Source organism: Chironomus tepperi, unplaced genomic scaffold (assembly GCF_022539635.2).
Source record: "Chironomus tepperi strain 1889 unplaced genomic scaffold, CSIRO-AGI_Ctep_v1 contig_13, whole genome shotgun sequence".
Lineage (NCBI taxonomy): Eukaryota > Metazoa > Arthropoda > Insecta > Diptera > Chironomidae > Chironomus > Chironomus tepperi.
The window spans coordinates 1,338,423-1,360,184 of record NW_027226135.1 but is presented as its reverse complement, the minus strand read 5'-3'; the positions used below and the strand labels follow the sequence as shown (position 1 = coordinate 1,360,184).

Here is a 21,762-nt window from a genome sequence, read left to right as displayed (position 1 = left end):
TAAATTTTAAAAGTTATTTAAAATTTCAATTTCAAATTTTCAGTTTAAATTAAAAAAATTTAAAATTGAAATTTAAAAAAAAAATTAAAATTAAAATTTAATCAAATTTGATTTTTTCTTAAATTTTAATCATCTCAAAATTCATTTTTAAAAAATAAAACAAATTACATAAAAAAACAAGAAAAAAAAAGATTAAAATTTTTAAAAATTGACACAATATTCCACACATATTTTACATAAATACATAAAAATATTACTTAATGAATTGAAAATTATTTAAAAAATATGAAAAAAAAGTATTAAAAAAACTAGTTTATTAATAATTAGATCAATAAATACTTTTAGTGACACATAAAAAAAATGTTGGAAAATTGAAAAAATTTGTCAAAATTTCATCGGTTGAATTAAAATTAAAGAGGATAAATTTGTGAAATTAAAAAATAATTTTCGAAATTTTTAACACTTTTTGAGTGAATTTTGTCAAAAAATTTAATAAAATTTGAAAATATTATAATTTTTTTAATTTTTCTAATTTTTATAAACATTTACAAAATTTTTTGAATTTTTTTTTAATTTTAAATTTTCTATTTTTTAAAAAATTTATTTTATTTAAAATTTTTATTTTTTGAAATTTCAATTTTTTTTTTTTTTTAAATTTTTTTTAAATTTTTTTTTAAATTTTTTTTAAATTTTTTTAAATTTTTTAAATTTTTTTATTTTTTTTTAAATTTTTTAAATTTTTTAAATTTTTTATGTTTAAAATTTGATCAAATTTGTTCAATTTTTGTCAATTTAATTCAATCGATGAAATTTAATCCGAATGTCATGAAATTAATACTCGAGTAGATGCCACATGTAGGAATATGTTAATTATACATTATTATACTCTAACATCATCATCAGAAAGAAATACAAAAATAATGTCAAAAAAAAATTAATTAATTTAATATAGAAATAATATATATATATATATATATATATATATACATATTGAAAATATATCATTATAAATACACAAAAAATTGTAGTTTCAGAACAAGAAAAACCAAAAAAAAACTTTGCATTTTTAATTCCAAAAAGAAACTTTTTTCACAATTTTCACATAATTTTTAACATTTTCTTTTCAGAATTTTAGTTTTTAAAAATAACGACTTTTTTTCAGAATTTTTAAATTACAGATAAAATTCACAAGATACACAAGGTTTTAATATAATTTAAAAAAAAATAAAAATAAAAATTTAAAAAAATTTGAAAAATTTAAAAAAATTAAAAAAAAAAAAAAAATTTTTTAAAAATTTCTAAAAAAATTTAATCATAATGAGTTGACACTGATAAAATTTATTTTCAGATAATACGCGCATTATGTAAATAAATATCATCTTGACTCCAAAAAAGCTGTTCAATCAAAGTTTCTTGTACAAGCTCACAAAAAAAATTGTAAAAATGTCAATTTTGTCATAATTTTTTTTGAATTAATTTTCAATTTTCTTTACAAATAAAAAACGTGCTTTAAATTAACAAAAAAATTCAATTTTTTTCGTGCAAATTTTAAATTTAAATAAAAATCAGTAAAAAAAAGCCGATTTAAGTCTCAAAATTTAAGTATATATTAAACTGTAGATTTTTGGGATATTATCATCATTCCGAGATAAACCTTTAAGTTCAATTGTACCAAAATAAAGCTTTAAATAAATCCAAAAATTAATCATGCAGTTGATTGTTGTTGTTGTTGTTGCTGTAATCTTCATTTCTGGTAAGATCTACGACTGTGGGGTCAATGACGGGTACAAAAGGGTTGAGGGGTTAATGACGAAGGGTTAGGAAGTCAAAGACGTAGGGTTAGGGGTCACAACCTACCCCAACCCTCCATCCCTCCCCCTCCACTACCCCCTTTTACCCTCACTAACCACATTAATCCCTACATTCCAATTTAAAATTAATTCCAAACAGGAACAACCCACGCTGGATCACCAACCTTCAATCCAATTCCATTATCACCTCAGCTATCATGCAGTGAAATTCAAATTCTTGTCAATAAATTGAGTCCAGATGCACGCGATGCACTCAAAAGTCAAGTGCTGCAACGTCCACGTTTACTTGATATTGGTGGACTTTTAGGTGGAAATGTTGTGGGCAGTGTACTTAGTGGGATATTGAAGAACCTTAATGTATTGAATCTTGATAGGATCTTACTCAGTAACATATTAAGTCCAACGATTGTTGTGCCAAAAAATGACATTGATGGTGGTGAAAATGATGCAACTTGGAGCTGTTTGGTTGAGTTGTTTGAGGATGAATAGAAGTTGATAAGATGGGGAATCAGAGCTTAATTGGGTTAAGCATGTCAGGAGGGGTTAATCTGCGGGAACGAGGGTAAAAGTGGGGTCAAACCCTCATTTCATTGATGGAACATTCGTCCCGATTTGCTTGAATAAATCCCAAACTTTATCCTCAATTTTAACAATCAATTCAACATCTAACCCTCCTTACCCATCACTTTACCACATCCCAACCCTCCCCCCACCCCTTCATTATCACGGCATGTTCAACAACAGTGGATTTTAGGGTTGCTCCCCCTTTTTTTGGACAAAATTCTTCAATTTCGCTTAGATTTGCGTGAATAATTCTCAAATATGGCTTAACTTATTAATAAAACCCAATTTGTCCCCCAACTGACCCCCTATGATTTGACATCCATTACTCCTCCCCATTAATCATCAAATTTTCCCCATTTTAACATCAAATTCTCTAATTTTGCTAGACTTTTTTGAAAATGTAATCAAATTTAATTAAATAAAATTCAGTTTTTTTAAATTTATTTTATTCAATTTTCTAATTTTTTGATAATTTTTAGATGAATTTTATGAAGAATTTTTAGTTAAATTTATCACTAATTACTGAGTGTAGATCGTTCCGAACAGCACAAGTCGGTTAATTGATCCAAAAATCCATAGACTCTGAATTGGACTGACAACCTGACTATTGATGGTGTCTGGCTGGTGTGACTCTGGATAAGTTCCAGACAAAGTTGCAAAACAGGCACCTGTGGCAGATAAAAACCATACAAATTCTTGATAATTTGGTTAGTTTTTTTTAAAACCATACAAATTATCAAAAATAAATTATACGATTTTTGCCTGTCTGCAACTCTGAATTTGACTTAATCCAACTTTTCCATACAAATTTTGAGTCGACTTCGAGTCTTGACTCATTTAAATCAATTCTAACCGAATCTGCCATCAAGTCAGACTCATGTCATCCTGGATCTGAGTCATAACAACTTATAGATCCATCAACCAACTTGTCTTATTCGTCTATAAGTCATTATATTCATATTATTAGAATTTTATTCAATTTAAGTCTTAAAAAAGTATATTTAATCCTATATTAATCCATGTGGACATCATATCCAGTCAGTCAATTTATTTAGGTTGATTACAGCCACAATCGTAAGCTAAAAAAAGACCAAAAATTAATAAAAAATCACAAAAAACCCCAAAAAATCCTTACGAATTGTTGTTGTACATGTCAGGACCTGATAATGCGTTATTATAGCTTCAGCTGGATTACCATCAAAATGTTGTATGCCTTGTGATGGAAGTACACGTCCAACAAAATAATATGTTGAATTAATTTGTACACGACCAATATACATTGGCCAAAATGATGATGATTTACGTATGGATATAGCATGATCAACAGGCTGTCCATATGACGAGTCAATCCATTGATATGAGCTTGTGTCGTTCCTTATAAGATATTCAACACCGACTGTGTCAATTGTCCATGATCCCGATGGTGTTAGATGTAATAATCCTGTTGGATTTGTGATTTGTACACGACCGACTAAATAATCTTTATTTTCAGTTGTACGACCAACAAATGTTGTATTTCCGTTGTCTGTGTAGACTCCGTTGATTAGTGGTTGCTGGTCGTTGTGGTACGGTGCCCATTTATTGTCTGGAAATTAATGGAATTTGATTAATTGTGACACATGATTGACAGAGATACAGAGACACAGAGAGACACAGAGTGACACAGAGACACAGAGGCGACACAGAGTGACACAGAGTGACACAGAGACACAAGAACACAGGACACAGAGGACACAGAGTTCACAGAGAGACACAGGAGCACAGAGTGACACAGAGTGACACAGAGTGACACAGAGACACAAGAACACAGAGACACATGAAGACACAGAAAGACACAGAGAGACACAGAGACACACAGAGAGACACAGAGAGACTCAGAGAGACTCAGAGAGACACAGAGAGACTCAGAGAGACACAGAGAGACACAGAGTGACACAGAGAGACACAGAGTGACACAGAGAGACACAGAGTGACACAGAGAGACACAGAGTGACACAGAGAGACACAGAGTGACACAGAGTGACACAGAGAGACACAGAGAGACACAGAGTGACACAGAGAGACACAGAGTGACACAGAGTGACACAGAGTAACACAGAGTGACACAGAGTGACACACTCTCTGTGTCTCTTGTGTCTCTTAATAATAATATAAAAGCTCCAACTTACTACAATCATAAAGCACAACTTCCGGATTCGGATCACATGTTAAGACCTGATAACTATTATTCGAATAATGCCATAGACCATTAATATTATCAAAGAATACCATTCCATATCCAGGCACAACTGTTCCTAAATATAAATATGAATTCAACCATATACGTCCAATAAAGAATGCCTGAACCGTAACTGCCTCATGGACATATTCTCCATTATGTGAATTAACCCAATTGTATGTATAGTCATGGACATTTTCCAGGTATTGGAAGTCCGTTAAGCAGTTCTCGACACCAAAGTAATAACAATAAGAATTGCTTGATGATGGCTGAATACGACCGGGTAGGAGATTTCCATAAACATTTCCTTGACCAACATAGCCTGGACTTGAACTTGCATAGCCAGCATTAACACCAACTAAGGATATATCTTCGGCTCCTGTGTAGTATTTCCATGTGATGATGCATGTGTTTGGATGAGGTTTAGGAGTTGTTGTTGTTGTAGTTGTAGTTAATATGTCTGGAATTGTGGTGGTTGTTGTTGTTGTTGTGGTCGTCGTATTGGTCAAGTTTTCAATTGGAATAGGTGTAGTGGTAGATGTATCGTCTATATACCATTCTTCTGTGGTTGTTGTAGTTGATTGAGTTACCGTTGAGCTGATCGTAGTTATGTCTGATGAGTCTGGGGTAGTGGAATCAGTTACGGTCGAGCTGGTCGTGGTTGTGTCACCGCCCGATCCGCCTGGGGTAGTTGATTCAGTTACGGTCGAGCTGGTCGTAGTTGTGTCACCTCCTGATCCGCCTGGGGTAGTTGAATCGGTTACGGTCGAGCTGGTCGTGGTTGTGTCACCTCCTGATCCACCTGAGGTAGTTGAATCGGTTACGGTCGAGCTGGTCGTAGTTGTGTCACCTCCTGATCCACCTGAAGTAGTTGAATCGGTTACGGTCGAGCTGGTCGTAGTTGTGTCACCTCCTGATCCGCCGGGGGTAGTTGAATCGGTTACGGTCGAGCTGGTCGTAGTTGTGTCACCTCCTGATCCGCCGGGGGTAGTTGAATCGGTTACGGTCGAGCTGGTCGTAGTTGTGTCACCGCCCGCTCCGCCTGGGGTAGTTGAATCAGTTACGGTCGAGCTGGTCGTAGTTGTGTCACCGCCCGCTCCACCTGGGGTAGTTGAATCGGTTACGGTCGAGCTGGTCGTGGTTGTGTCACCTCCTGATCCGTCTGGGGTAGTGGAATCGGTTACGGTCGAGCTGGTCGTAGTTGTGTCACCTCCTGATCCGCCTGGGGTAGTTGAATCGGTTACGGTCGAGCTGGTCGTAGTTGTGTCACCGCCCGCTCCGCCTGGGGTAGTCGAATCAGTTACGGTCGAGCTGGTCGTGGTTGTGTCACCGCCCGCTCCGCCTGGAGTAGTTGAATCGGTTATGGTCGAGCTGGTCGTAGTTGTGTCACCTCCCGCTCCGCCTGGAGTAGTTGAATCGGTTACGGTCGAGCTGGTCGTAGTTGTGTCACCGCCCGCTCCGCTTGGGGTAGTTGAATCGGTTACGGTCGAGCTGGTCGTAGTTGTGTCACCTCCTGATCCGCCGGGGGTAGTTGAATCGGTTACGGTCGAGCTGGTCGTAGTTGTGTCACCATCCGATCCGCCTGGGGTAGTGGAATCGGTTACGGTCGAGCTGGTCGTAGTTGTGTCACCTCCCGCTCCGCCTGGAGTAGTTGAATCGGTTACGGTCGAGCTGGTCGTAGTTGTGTCACCTCCCGATCCGCCTGGGGTAGTTGAATCGGTTACGGTCGAGCTGGTCGGGGTTGTGTCACCATCCGATCCGCCTGGGGTAGTGGAATCGGTTACGGTCGAGCTGGTCGTAGTTGTGTCACCTCCCGATCCGCTTGGGGTAGTTGAATCGGTTACGGTCGAGCTGGTCGTAGTTGTGTCACCTCCCGATCCGCCTGGGGAAGTAGAATCAGTCACGGTCGAGCTGGTCGTGGTTGTGTCACCTCCCGCTCCGCCTGGGGTAGTTGAATCGGTTACGGTCGAGCTGGTCGTAGTTGTGTCACCGCCCGCTCCGCCTGGAGTAGTTGAATCGGTTACGGTCGAGCTGGTCGTAGTTGTGTCACCTCCCGCTCCGCCTGGAGTAGTTGAATCGGTTACGGTCGAGCTGGTCGTAGTTGTGTCACCTCCCGCTCCGCCTGGGGTAGTTGAATCAGTTACGGTCGAGCTGGTCGTAGTTGTGTCACCGTCCGCTCCGCCTGGAGTAGTTGAATCGGTTACGGTCGAGCTGGTCGTAGTTGTGTCACCGCCCGCTCCGCCTGGGGTAGTTGAATCGGTTACGGTCGAGCTGGTCGTAGTTGTGTCACCGCCCGCTCCGCCTGGGGTAGTTGAATCGGTTACGGTCGAGCTGGTCGTAGTTGTGTCACCGCCCGCTCCGCCTGGGGTAGTTGAATCGGTTACGGTCGAGCTGGTCGTGGTTGTGTCACCTCCCGATCCGCCTGGGGTAGTTGTGTCACCTCCCGATCCGCTTGGGGTAGTTGAATCGGTTACGGTCGAGCTGGTCGTGGTTGTGTCACCTCCCGATCCGCCTGGGGTAGTTGTGTCACCTCGCGGTCCGCCTGGGGTAGTCGATTCAGTTACGGTCGAGCTGGTCGTAGTTGTGTCACCGCCCGCTCCGCCTGGGGTAGTTGAATCAGTTACGGTCGAGCTGGTCGTAGTTGTGTCACCGCCCGCTCCGCCTGGGGTAGTTGAATCGGTTACGGTCGAGCTGGTCGTAGTTGTGTCACCACCCGATCCGCCTGGAGTAGTTGAATCGGTTACGGTCGAGCTGGTCGTAGTTGTGTCACCGCCCGCTCCGCTTGGGGTAGTTGAATCGGTTACGGTCGAGCTGGTCGTGGTTGTGTCACCGCCCGCTCCGCCTGGGGTAGTCGAATCAGTTACGGTCGAGCTGGTCGTAGTTGTGTCACCGCCCGCTCCGCCTGGGGTAGTTGAATCAGTTACGGTCGAGCTGGTCGTGGTTGTGTCACCGCCCGCTCCGCCTGGGGTAGTTGAATCAGTTACGGTCGAGCTGGTCGTAGTTGTGTCACCGCCCGATGATCCCAAACTATCACAAACCAAAACTTCAAAGCATAAAACACTGGTGATTCCACCATCAGCATCACTGTACTGCATAATTCCAGTATTTATATCCACAGTTCCTATAATCATAGTTCCATCTGATATAATACGTCCAATAGAATATTCCAATCCACCCGGTAATATTAATGATGCTGGAAGTACATCAGTAATGAGATTTGCAGTCAGATTAGCCAAATTAGCCCATGAATATGTGTGGACCAAATCTCCAGTCAAGACACCATTTTGTGCATTAATAATCATCGGAAGTGTTGTTGGTGACGGTGTTGTTGATGGCTGTTGGGTTGTTGAGCTCATCCAGTAAATAGCTAGACACAAAATACAAATTTTTGAATTTAAAATGGCAGTTAATTGACATAAACTTACGGCATACAGGTGTTGATGCTGTTGCTGGATTTATGGCTGGCTTGTTGCACACCAAAACTTCATAATTTGTTGTAAATTTCTCAATTCCGTCATAATCAGCATAAAACATGCCGCCTAAGATTCTAACAACAGTTCCAATAAATGTGACGTCATTTTCAGTTATTCTTCCTATATATTGAGCACTTGACTTTGGGACATTTAAAGTCACAGCATTAACAACATTTGATCCATTTTCTGATGATATCCAGCCATAATTGTAGCTTGGATTCTTGTACAGGTACTCAATTGATCCATTAGCATAACGCTCTAATCCACTATAAACATAAAATAATCCTGGCTGATTAATGTGAATGCGTCCCGGCATATAGCCATTAAGAACGTGAACACGTCCAATAAATGACTCAACACCTGATGTATAATGTCCAGCTGATAAGCCATCAATCATTGGTGCACTATCGTTCTCGTATGTCTTCCATTGAGTGACTTGAGTAAGACACGAATGAGAATAAGGAAGAAACATTAAAAAAAGAAGGAAAAAATAAGAAGAACAAGTAAAAAAAGTGTTTAAGGAGTCTAATGTTATGACGCATTTAGTTAAGATTTAAGTCTAGACTAGACTTGCGAGCATCATGCGTGCCGCGTCAAGAAATTCTTGAAAATTAACTACAGCTTCAAAAGTTGTGTACCCTTTCAGTAGTTGTATACCCCTTCAACAGTTGTGTATCCTTTCAAAAATTGTGTACATTCTAGACAGTTGTATACCCCTTCTACAGTTGCGTACCCCTTTAACAGTTGTTTTTCGTCTTCATAGTTGTATATCCCCTCAATAATTATGTACCCATTTAACAGCTGTGTACTCCCTCAATAGTCGTGAACGCTTTCAATAGTTGTGTATCCATTATTAGTTGTGTACCCCTCCCTTAATATTTGTATACCCCTTCCAGAGGTGTGCTTCATTAGTTGTGTATCCCTTCGACAGTTGTGTACCACCCTCGAAAATTGTTTATCCTTCGACAGTTGTATACCCCTCGAATAGTTGTGTACCCCTTCAACAACAGTGTACCCCTTCAAAAGCAGTGTTCCCTCTCAACAGGTGAGTGTTCAATTCAATAGCAGTGTATTCCCTCAATAGTTGTGTACCCCTTAAATAATTGTGTACCCTTTCAAAAGTTGTGTACCCCTCATAACTAAAATCAATTTATTAGTAATTTATTCAAAAAAAATACCCACAAAAAAATGAGACAAAATGCATCAAATTCAATCCCAAACTTACCACATCCAAGTGAACATGAAGGCGCCAAAGCGGCTGCTGTAAACGAAAAGAAAAAAAATGAATTAAAAAAACACAAAAAAAAGTATAAAATTCCAGGTAAGCAGATACACAGAAAATGGATTCTTAATGTCATTAAATGATCGTAAATTTTATCTCAATTTTTGGCCATAAAATTCACGTCGAATGGCGAGAAACTCGATGAATAAAGCTTGTGCCTGGCTGGATAAGCATTTTTCACACATTTTAAGTGCTGATTTATGATTTAACTTACTACTGTAGTCTTTAAAGGATTAAAAATTTTTGACAAATTTATGTTTGTTTTAAATTTGACATTATGAAATGTGAGATTTGGATTAAATTATATCAAATATTTATGTATTATGAGCTTTTAAAGTGCATAGGCCAGTGGTGGACAACCTGATGTTTTTCGTGGGACATCTTGGTAGTAAGCATTGACTGAAACCGAACACGGCATACGGTTCATAGCATTTTTGAGAATTTTAGGTGACAAATTAGTATGGCCCGCGACACATTTTCAGGTTGTCCATCACTGGCTGATACGGACTTGCATTTGGTATTGAGAATTGACAAGCGATAGAGTCAGTTTCAGGTGACATCTGAGGGAGGTAATGGATCACAATTGATCTGTCCGGTAAGTAAGGTCAAATCTCATGATAAAACAGTCCCTAAACTGACTTTAATTTTTGATATTAAATTGTCTGTCAAAAATTACGAAAAATTCCACTCGGCTACTTGCGATTCTATACCTACACCTGATATTCCAATAAGTCAAAATTCTTTCTCAATATTTTGACATCCCTTTTTATGACTAAATTTATAAAATTTATTCAAAAATTATCAGCAAAAATAAAATCTAAAATTTATATTTTAATTAATTTGACTTTTAAGACTTTAATTTATGTCTTATTTAGTTTCTTATTAAGTTTTTGGTTTCAGACTTTGCTTTTGATAATATTTTTGAATTAGGGAGTTTGTGTCATTAATAAATTTTGAATGAGATAAGTATGAATTTATTATAAAATGTTTAAAATCGAGGAGAATTTGTAATTTTAATTTTAAATTAATTTTTGCTTTTTTAAAAGTTTTTGCTTTAATTATTTTTTAAATAATCAAATTTTATAAAAATAAGATTAATTTTTTTTAAAAATTTAATTTTTTTAAATTTAAATTAAATTTTAAATTTAGCAAATAATTCAATAATTTGTTTTTTTTTCATAAAATTTAATAATTTAATTTAAATGAATAATATTTCATGAACAATTAATACAAATTTAATTACTTCTGTAAAATGTGAGATATTTTTTGTTTATTTGATTTTAGTCATATTAATTATCATAGTCTGATTAATTCCGGATAAACACTAAGGAATGCCTAAAATAATCTCAGATGTGTCGCGAAATTGTGTTAAAATTAATCAACAACAGTCAATTTTAAACAATAATTGAAATTTATATTCGGAAAATTAAAAAAAAAAATTAATTTAAAATTTCAATTAAAGTGCATCCTTTTAGAGTTTTTGTAGAGTTCACTCAAATTTACTTCAAATTAAAGATTAACAATTGATCAAAACTTACCACTTTGTGAGATTCCATCAATTAATTGTTGTTGTGGACACCAAAATTGTGTTGAAGTACAACTTGTAATTTCTATGTGAAGATTAATAAAATTAAAATAAAACTTTTAAAATATTAGATAACTTTTAAATTTAGTCGAAAATTTAAATTTAAAAAAATTAAATTTTATAAAAATTTATATCATTTTAAAACTAAAAGTTCAATTTTAAATAATTTAAATTTTAGGAATTTTTTTTTAAAACATTTTACTACCGAAATTCAAAATTCTTTAAATGTTTAAAAATTCACAAAAAAATTTATTTAAAAATGTTTTGAAATTTCATTTTTTGAAAATTTGGAATTTTTTGTTTGATTTTCTAGAATTCAGCAAAATTTTTAAAATTAACTCGACTAGACTTCGAATTAGTTGACTCAAAAATCATTTGAAAAATGCCGACCTTGTGTCAATTAAATTTCAAGTTCAGACTTGAAGTGCTAATCATAATCCAAATATTTATTAAATAAACACGAAATTGAAACTTCTTGAATTACTTTTAATTTAATTTTAAAATTTAAATTTTAAAAAAAAAACTTTTTTTTAACAATTTTGATTTTTTAAAAATTCAAATTTTTAAATTTTTTTTTTTTTAAATTTATTATTTTTTCAATTTTTACTTTGAAAATTTTTTTTCTAAAATTTTAAATTTCAATTTTTAAAATTTAATTTTAAATTTAATTTTTTAAATTTTAATTTTTTAAATTTCAAATTTTTTTTTAATTTTTAAATTTTTTTAAATCTCAAAAATTTTTTAAATTTTAAATTTTTTAATTTTTAATTTTTCTAAAATTTAATTTCTCAGTTCAACTTTTTTAAAATTTCAATTTTTTTCCAGATTTTTTTTCAAAGTTTTTTAATTAAAAATACAAAAAGAAGGTTATCAACCTGAACAACAAATAGTTTTCACTATAACACCATTCACAGATTTCTTTTTGATCATCGGCAAGTATCCATCATCACAAATATATCCAGGCATCCATGTGACATAATTTGGGCATGTCGGTGCATAGATGCAATTTTGAGCATTGCCTGTAAACATTTTTTTATTATTTTTTTCAAAATAACAATTTTTTTCTTAATTTTCTCACTTTTAGACACAAAAAAATTCACAAAATATCCAATAACGGCCAAAATTAGCATCTTTAAGACTTGAACTTGACTCGCGATGCACAACAACGTTTTTGAGAGAATTTCGTCAAGTGCATTTGGTTCTTATAGAATTTTACGAAAAATATGATTCAATTTTTTTGAGAACTTTTTTTCATCCCCACCACTTTTATTAAGGGACACATGTGTGTGCCAACAAATTTTTACACACAAAAATGATATTCTGGAGGTGCTAAAATAAATTGAGAGAATTGAAGCTCAACATTTTGGAATTCTTTTTTTTTTTTGAGATAAATAAGTATGAACATTTCTTGTAATAAGTTTTGTGTCATTTATTATGCAGATTGAATTTACATTAGAGGTTGACATTTTACATTTTTGAAAAGGTCTTTTTTTTTCAAATAATAAATTTTGGGTAAAATTGGTGAAATAATTTGAATAAATGATGAAGTTTTTTTATCGATGAGAATAATTGAAAAAAAAATTGAGTTTTTTTTTTATTAGAGCATTGCATACTAAAATGCAATTGCAAGATAATTTGGATTCAACTTGTACAATTGAAAATCGATATTTCAAATTTGCTTATTTTTAATGACATTTTCACAAAAATCAGCATAGTAATCAAAGGAAACGATTTTTAAAATTATTAAACGGATTTAGTAACAATTTCATAATTTTATGAGCAAAAAGTTTTTTGATTACAAATTTTGAATTTTTAAAATACGTTAAAATTTCTAATTTTTCCAAAAAAATCGTAATTAGGTTTGAGTTGAATTTCTTAGAATTTTAAAAGAATTAAAAATATAGTAGCATAAAATAAAAAATTTAAAAAATTTCAATTTTTAATTTAAAAGGTGAAACATAAATGAACAAAAAAATGTCTAAAATTACATTTAAATTTTATAAATTCAAAATTTATGTAATTCAAAAAATGAATGCTCAAAAATTAAATGCTTTAAATTTCTACTAGAATCCGTTTAGAGCATTCAAAAAATCGTTTCCTTTGATTACTTATGACTTATTTTTGAAAATGTCATTTAATTTAAGCAGAGTTGATCATATCGATTTTTCAGTTTACATAGTTGAATCCAAATTATCTCTGCATTGCATTTTAGTATGCTTATGCTTTATTATAAAAATATAAAACTATTTTTAAGTTGTTGGAAATTTTTTAAATTCATAAAAAAGTATGGTTTTTGAATTTAGAGCTCCTGTGTTCCAACCCTAACAATTTTACAAAATAAAATTTATTTTTTTGAATATTCGAAAGAAAGACCTTAAAAATGTATAAATGTTTAAATTAAATTTTTAAATATATTAAAAGATTGATTTTTGGATATTTTTCATTTTAAATACAAGGCCTCATTTCTTGTAAAAAGTTTTGTGTCAATTTTATGCAGATTGGTTAAGTTCTTTTTTTCTTATTTTTTTTTTAAAAAATAATAAATTTTGGGTAAAATTTTAAATAATTTGAATAAATGATGAAGTTTTTGGATTTTTATAATAGAAAAAATTGATTTTTTTTATTTTTTAAAATTGAAATTTAATTTAATCATTTAAAATTTTTTAAAATCAAATTTAAAATTTCTTCAAATTTAAATTTAAATTGTTAAATAAAAAATTTTAATGAGGTAAAAATTTATTAAAAATCTTAAATTTAATTTTTCACATATTTTCACCATAAGAATTTTTAAAACCAGTAGCTGCATTCCATTTAACTTTATATAAATTTTAAAAAAATTGTTTTAAAAATAAAATAAAATAAACATTTCAAATTTATTAACCAATCTAATTATATTTCTTATATTTTTATCCAAAATGTCAATTTTAGTTAAAAAAATTTTAAAAATAAAAATTCAAAAAAAACTTAAATTTGTTAAAAATAAATTAGCAATTCAATTTGATCGGATTAAAGTAATTCCGTCCGAAGATAATCGAAAAATTCCATCAACATATATAGCACCTTTTCCTTAATTTACAGATGCATTAAGCAAGTCACTGATAAAAGTAAAGTCCGATAACATCTTAACTTTATATTTTATTAAATTAAATTAGTTTTAAATTTTAAAAATTCTTGCACCACAAAAAAATAAAGTTCTTTTCATTAAAATTATGTCCAAAAAGTGTCCATTTATTATTGCGTAATGTTCTTTACTTCTCCTTTTATTTTTCATTAAATTCCACTTTTTAAAAATCACTTTTTGGATTGTTATCGTTGAGAATTTCTTTCTTTTTTTGTGAGGGATAATTTGAATATTACGTCACAATTTTTTCAATTTTCAGATTGTAACAAAATTATGAAATTTCTCTTTTTTTGGTCATTAACCCTAATATCTCATTTCAGGTCATCAACCCTAATATCTCATTTCAGGTCACTCACCCTAATATCTCATTTAAGGTCACCAACCCTAATATCTCATTTCAGGTCACCAACCCTAATATCTCATTTCAGGTCACTCACCCTAATATCCCATTACAGGTCATCAACCCTAATATCTCATTTCAGGTCATCAACCCTAATATCTCATTTCAGGTCACTCACCCTAATATTTCATTTTAGGTCACCAACCCTAATATTTTATTTCAGGTCACTCACCCTAATATCTCATTTCAGGTCACCAACCCTAATATCTCATTTAAGGTCACTCACCCTAATATCCCATTACAGGTCATCAACCCTAATATCTCATTTCAGGTCATCAACCCTAATATCTTATGAGTGAACAAAATCATTTCAGGTCACCAACCCTAATATTCATATAAGGTCACCAACCCTAATATCTCATTTTAGGTCACTCACCCTAATCCCATTTCAGGTCACTCACCCTAATGCCATTTTAGGTCACTCACCCTAATCCCATCCTCGGTTTCTCCTTCTTAGCCCATCCAATTCAATCACCCATCACCTACCCTAGCTCTATCTCAAGTCACTGACCCTAACCCTACTTCAGGTTTAGGTTCAGGTGGGAGTTAATCCGAGTCATGATCAACCCAATCAAACCCCATTCTCAAATTATTCCCCCTAACCCTCTCTCAAGTAATCCCCCAAATCAACCCCCATCTCCCCTCTCTGAATACCCCATCACTCAACAACTTGTCCTGTCTACACCTTCACATAAATTGACTGCACAAACGTCCCCGATAACAATCACGTAAGACTTAATAAATTTATCTCACAATTTAATTTAGTTAAAAACAAAAAAAAAAAAAAAAATTCAAATTTAATTGAAGTCAAATATCACGCGTGGTAATGACAACCAGTTCTGCACATCCTTAATATTTTCTACAACAGCTTGAGGTCTTTAGCCTCACAGGCACAAAAGGCATGCATCAGCAATTTTATTGAAATAAATATTGAGCTTCTTGATGAAATTGAATACTTTGGTGGTCGGTGTCCGTGTGCTTAAATCAAAGAGAGACTTGATGAACAGCTTGAGATTGTGTCGATTGCTATCAATAACCAAATAAGATGATGATCATTGAGTGAGGTTATTTTGGGGACATTATCGGACATTATTTGTATTGTATCAGATTATCAATTCGTCAAACTTTGGTTGTGGATTTTGGGAGCATGGAAAAGAGGGGTGGAGCATGAAGAGCATGGAGCATGGAGCATGTAGCAAGTAGCATGGAGCATGGAGCAGGGAGCATGGAGCATGGTGCATGGTGCAAGGAGCATGGAGCATGGAGCATGGAGCATGGAGCATGGAGAGCATGAAGAGCATGGAGAGCATGGAGAGCATGGAGCATGGAGAGCATGGAGAGCATGGAGAGCATGGAGAGCATGGAGAGCATGGAAAGCATGGAGAGCATGGAGCATGGAGAGCATGGAGAGCATGGAGAGCATGGAGAGCATGGAGCAAGGAACAAAGAGCATGGAGAGCATGGAGCATGGAGAGCGAAGCATGGAGGCGCATGAGAGCGCAGAGAGCATCGAGCAGTGAGCGCAGGAAGCGCAGAGAGCAGAGAAGCAGCGCATAGCAAAGAGCAGTAGACAGCTTTGCAGAAGGTCAGTTAAACAAAAGTGAGGCCAGTGGATCAAAACCCTCATTTTTACCCATTCCGTAACTTACAAACAATCCCCAAAACTCCTCCAAATTTTATCTAAAATTGATCAAAGCCTCCTTGATTAAAATTAATTTCTGAACAATAAACAACAATTTATCAACAAAAATGTTGTGCTGTTTTGAAGGATCTTAAGACAAAGAACTTAATGACAATAAAATGTAAAACATGTATTAAGTCAGTATCTATTGACATGATAATCAGTAGACGATTTCTTTTACAAATTGGCTTTTATTCTTGGTTCTTACCTTCTCTTAATCCACCATAATCGGTATTTTCACTTAACGCGCTTGTTGTGAAAATTTAAAATATTTTTTGGCTGTCATTGTTTGCAGTTTTTTTTTTTAAAAAAAAGTAATTTGATATATGCAATGAGACAAGAATGCATGTGATATCTTTTTGAGAATGTAATGTGTGTATGCAACACCCGAGCAGCAAGTAATAGCAATGTAATAGTGTCCTAGTGACTGTTTTGCAGGTGACCAGGGGTATTGAGAGGTGACCAAGTTTATCCAGAGGTGATCATGTCTATCCAGAAGGTGGAGTGCTTGGCATGACACCCATCTTGACTACAGAGCTGCAACAATTGTCATTTGGACAAGGAACAGGATCTTTACATCGAAATTCTCTCCATATTATACGCATTTGCAACCAGAATTGGTTGACTCCAGTAGCCTGACTCTACTAGACTCTTCATCGTATCCAAAGCTCTGTCTGTGGTGTAGTCGCTTTCACCAGAGTGTACAGAGTTAGCTAGATATAATCAAGGCATTGACACACGTTTCATACGGATGAAAGATTGTATTGGTCGGATAGAAGCGGATGAAGTGTGTCAATGCTTGAACTTGCTAGAATTCCAAACAAGAATCTCAAACCCAAATGCGTCTCATTCTTCCCAAACTCCTCCTTCTTGTATATCAATCGGGATTAAATTCAGATTAGATTTGCAAAAAAACGGAACATGTTCTTGTTTTGTACTGAATGCATTCTTAATTTATTAAGGTTGTTTGTGAATTTGGTTTTTTGATTTTTAGAGAAAACACGAAGAAATGTTTTTTAAGTTCTAATTTAAGACAAGTTAACTGGACAGATTCAATCGTTTAGAGTCAAATTTAAGAGCAGAACATGACTAGTCAGGCAACAGGTTCGATTCTAATGCTTCAAAAATGAGTAATTTGTATGGTTTGTGAGATCCGAAGACCGAAAACCGAAGACCCGAAGTTGATCGAAGACCGAAGTTAACCGAAGCCGAAGACCGAAAACCGAAGTTGAACGAAGTTGACCGAATTTGACCGAAGTTGACCGAAGTTGACCGAAGTTGACTGAAGACCGAAGACCGAAATTAAACGAAAACCCGAAGTTGAACGAAGACCTGAAGTTGACCGTAGTTGTCCGAAGTTGACCGAAATTGACCGAAGTTGTCCGAAGACCCAAAAAAGAAAAACCGAAGCATCAGAAGTTAAATAATTTGATCATAAATAACAAACAATTACATCCAATTTTGCAGTGATGACATGACTGGTAATTCAAGCTTATTGTTGTCCATCCGATGAGTAACAACCCACACCATTATTAACATTGTTTCCTCTTGTTTGCAACTCCTTCATTCCAAAAAAAAATATTCAAATGATTTACTCAATGATTTTATTATGCATCTTGAATTTGTTATCGGAATCGATTACATGTTGAGTGATGATCTTCTTGTTTTGTGATGCAAAGAAATAAGGTAAAGTCATGCAATCTTGTAATTTGCATGCAAATCAATTGAATTTTTTTTTTTGTAAATGCTCACTTCTACAACATTGGTAATTAATTAGGATTAAACATTTTAAAAGTGACAGTTTGAAATTTTTTTGAATAATCAGAGTTGGAATTGGAGAGACCTAAAGATAAGAAGACCCGAAGACCCGAAGACTGAAGACACGAAGATTCGAAGACCCGAAGAAAACCCGAAGATCAACGACCGACAGAACGACAGAACGACCGAACGACCCGAAGACCGAAAACCGAAGACTGAAGACCCGAAGAACCGAAAATACCCCAAGACCCGAAAAGACCCGAATGCATAAAAATTCCCGACCGAACGACCGAAGATCCGAAAATCCGAAGACCTAAGACCGAAAATGACCAAAGACCCGAAGACCCGAAGACCGAACGACCCGAAGACCTGAAGATCCAAAGATCCGAAAACCGAAGACCCGAAGACTTCGGACATAAGCCCTGAATACTCGAAGATCAGGAAACCCGAAGATCCGTAGATCCAAAGACCCATAAATCCGAAAACCCGAAGATCGGACGACCGAAAAACCCAAAAGCCGAATGACTGAAGACCCGAGGACCAAACGACCGAAGACCCGAACGATCCTAAGACCGAGAACCGAAGATCGAAAACCGAAGCACCCGAACAAGGTTAACCGAAGACCCGAAGAACCCAACTCTGTCTAATGTAAACTAAATTATTTCCACCGTTCAATTGGAGCCGAATATTTGTAACAAATTGACGCAAATGTTCAAAAGTCCACAAAATATGATAATGACTGGTGCAAAAAAATTTTACAAAAAATTTGTAAATTATTGAATTGCATCGTTTTTTTTTGTTTCAATTTTTATAAAAAAGAAATTTCATCGATGCTATCGATTTCTTAAAAAAATTCTTGTAATATTCATAAATTAGACAGCAAAAGGTAAAAGAGATGTTGAACCTTTTCGTTTTCAGTGAGAATGTTTTTTTGGAGATAAGAAGAATAAAGACTAGAAAGAATTAACGAAGGCAATGAATATTAACGAAGAATGAAGCATTTAAGTTTATTTTAACGAACGAATCCAATATTAGAAGAACGAAGATTGACGAATAATTCCGAAGACCAACGAAGATTGACGAAGACTAACGAAGAATTGACGAAGACTTGACGAAGATTGACGAAGACTGACGAAGACTTGACGAAGACTGACGAAGATTTCCGAAGACTAACGAAGAATTCCGAAGACTAACGAAGAATTCCGAAGACCAACGAAGAATTCCGAAGACTAACGAAGAATTCCGAAGACTAACGAAGAATTCCGAAGACTAACGAAGAATTCCGAAGACTAACGAAGAATTCCGAAGACTAACAAAGATTAACGAAGAATTCCGAAGACTAACGAAGAATGCCGAAGGCAAACGAAGACATATTCAAATTATTCCCGCAATACAATTCAAAATGACCACAAAAAAGACATTACAAGCCAGTCATTTCCATTAAATTCGCAACAAAAAAAACAACAATAATTTAAAGAGGAACGAAAGTAATTTGTAATCATGTTAAATGTTCAAAAGCTTCCCCGCTGTTATATGTTTATTAACATATTACCAAACCATCACTAAGTTATTGAATCTCCCAGCTACTTGATGCGATTGAATGTAATAAAAAATACTTTTTTTTCCCCCATAAGCTTAACATTCACAATAAAAATAAAATTTTATTGAAATTTCTTATTTTTAAAATCGACGAAAATTGAGAAACAAAAATTAACTTGAAGTATTTAATACTCGACACTTTAACTGAAAATGCATGCTAATGTGACAATTAACTTTTTTTTTCTTAAATTTCTCATCAAATGACTTTACATAAAGAACAAATGTTATGTTGTGTTCATTAAACTGCAGATTCAAGTCGTAAAATTAAATTAAAATAAGTTTTAATATTTTTTCAATTTTTTTGATGATTATCTGATGGATTACAATCATCTTTAAGTGATATAAGCTGCAGTTTTAAGGATGGGATGAATATTGTGGTTCTGTAGTGTCAATTACTTGATAATTTTGAGTAGAATTGATTTCAGAGGCTGTGGCGCATTATCTGTCACACTGTCTCTGTGTCACACTGTCTCTGTGTCACACTGTCTCTGTGTCACACTGTCTCTGTGTCACACTGTCTCTGTGTCACACTGTCTCTGTGTCACACTGTCTCTGTGTCACACTGTCTCTGTGTCGCACTGTCTCTGTGTCACTCTGTCTCTGTCACTCTGTCTCTGTCACACTGCCTCTGTGTCACTCTGTCTCTGTGTCACACTGTCTCTGTGTCACACTGTTTCTGTGTCACACTGTCTCTGTCACACTGTCTCTGTGTCACACTGTCTCTGTGTCACACTGTCTCTGTGTCACACTGTCTCTGTGTCACATTGTCTCTGTGTCACACTGTCTCTGTGTCACACTGTCTCTGTGTCACACTGTCTCTGTGTCACACTGTCTCTGTGTCACACTGTCTCTGTGTCACACTGTCTCTGTGTCATACTGTCTCTGTGTCACACTGTCTCTGTCTCTGTCACTGTCACACTGTCTCTGTCACACTGTCTCTGTCACACTGTCTCTGTCACTCTGTCTCTGTCACTGTAATCCAAAAACTTCCAGGTGTATACGGGTGTGACGCTTCACTCAAGTTGCATACAACTGCCTTAGTTAATTGCTCACCTTGATGCTAAGCCTCGACCAAAGCCTCACACGACATACAGTTCATGGCACATCCTCTAATGTGCCGCGTCATACAGACTACCCACAACTGCCCTAATTCATTGTAAATTGTTGAAGATTAATGTTAAATAATTGGAACTGATTCAAATTCACGCAGTTCTAGTTCCTCATTGTCACAATAAAAATTTGATCAAAATTCTATAATTAAGACTGCACACTTGCAATTCATTTCAAAACAAATATTCAACGTCAGGTGCACTTTTTGACTGTTTACATTTTCGATACTAAAAATACGAAGGAATTTGATCAAATTTAAAATTATTTTGCGATGAATCATGATCGATAAATAATTGAGATCGGATGATTTGTTGTTTTGCTTTTTTGTCATCAGTTGAGCACACCGTTGAGTGACAAATTCACATGGCACTTAATTGTCTGATTTGCATTTTTTATTGAGTTTTATTTGTTGTTGTTGAGAAATTAAGATTAATTGAGATTGAAGATTTTAGATAAATTTAGGATTTTTTGTTAGATATTCAATAAGACAGGGTTGGCCGGAGTTTCGGTGCTCAATGTCAGTTGTAAGGACGCATTCATGGAATTTGGACTGTAAAGGATGATTTTTGGATCAATTTTCGATTTTACGATATCAATTCCTAACAAAATCATGAACCTAATTGACACTCGGTAACCACCCCCCCAACTCATTAGTTCTTATTGATACACTGTGGATCTTATATCGTTAATAAGGTGATTGAACAGGCTTCAGTTCCTGACCAAAATGGCTACTTCTGCTAGTTTCTTGTGTTACTTCTTCTCTACGATTGTACTTATTTTGCAATTTACGTTCCAAAACAATGCCTGACTCGCAATGTCTGTTTTGTAGCTGTTATCTTATTATGTAGCATTTTTGAAAAAATCCCAATTTTAACGAAAGTCTTTCTAGATTTTAAATTAGTATTCTAACAAAGTTATTGATTTTCATTGACAGAATTGATAAAATTATGGATTTTAATTCTTTAAATATTGCATCTTTTTCTGAAGCTTAATGGAAGGTGTTAGCAAATTAATTTAGTTTTAAGACACAACAAAAAATATTAAATTTCATTCAAAAATTATGTTTTAGAATTTTATGATAAAAAATTGTTGATTATTATCTCTTTTATCTCATCTTATCTGAAGGTTTGTTCAACCTGGTGTTTGTTTATTAGGGATTT

At 34.5% G+C, this 21,762-nt stretch overlaps 1 protein-coding gene across 1 annotated transcript; it reads right to left on the bottom strand.

Moving 5' to 3' along the window:
• Positions 1-2,799: 2,799 nt before the first annotated feature.
• On the bottom strand, positions 2,800-12,210 carry LOC139089920 (mucin-22-like). Its single transcript, XM_070639570.1, has 9 exons — positions 12,012-12,210; positions 11,809-11,952; positions 10,887-10,958; positions 9,292-9,327; positions 8,019-8,501; positions 7,004-7,960; positions 4,544-6,463; positions 3,511-3,960; positions 2,800-3,454 (listed from the first exon to the last, which is right to left on the bottom strand). Exons 1-9 carry the CDS (start codon positions 12,061-12,063, stop codon positions 3,423-3,425), a joined length of 4,146 nt encoding a protein of 1,381 aa, XP_070495671.1. The 5' UTR covers positions 12,064-12,210; the 3' UTR covers positions 2,800-3,422.
• Between the last annotated feature and the right edge of the window lie 9,552 nt (positions 12,211-21,762).

Coding starts and splice junctions, on each gene's coding strand:
- LOC139089920 (XM_070639570.1), bottom strand. CDS start 12,063: ATGCTAATTTTGGCCGTTATTGGATATTTTGTGAATTTTTTTGTGTCT. Junction 9,328..10,886: donor TGATGGAATCTCACAAAGTG/GTAAGTTTTGAT, acceptor TTTCGTTTACAG/CAGCCGCTTTGGCGCCTTCA. Junction 6,464..7,003: donor TACCCCAGGCGGATCGGGAG/GTGACACAACCA, acceptor GCGGATCGGGAG/GTGACACAACTACGACCAGC.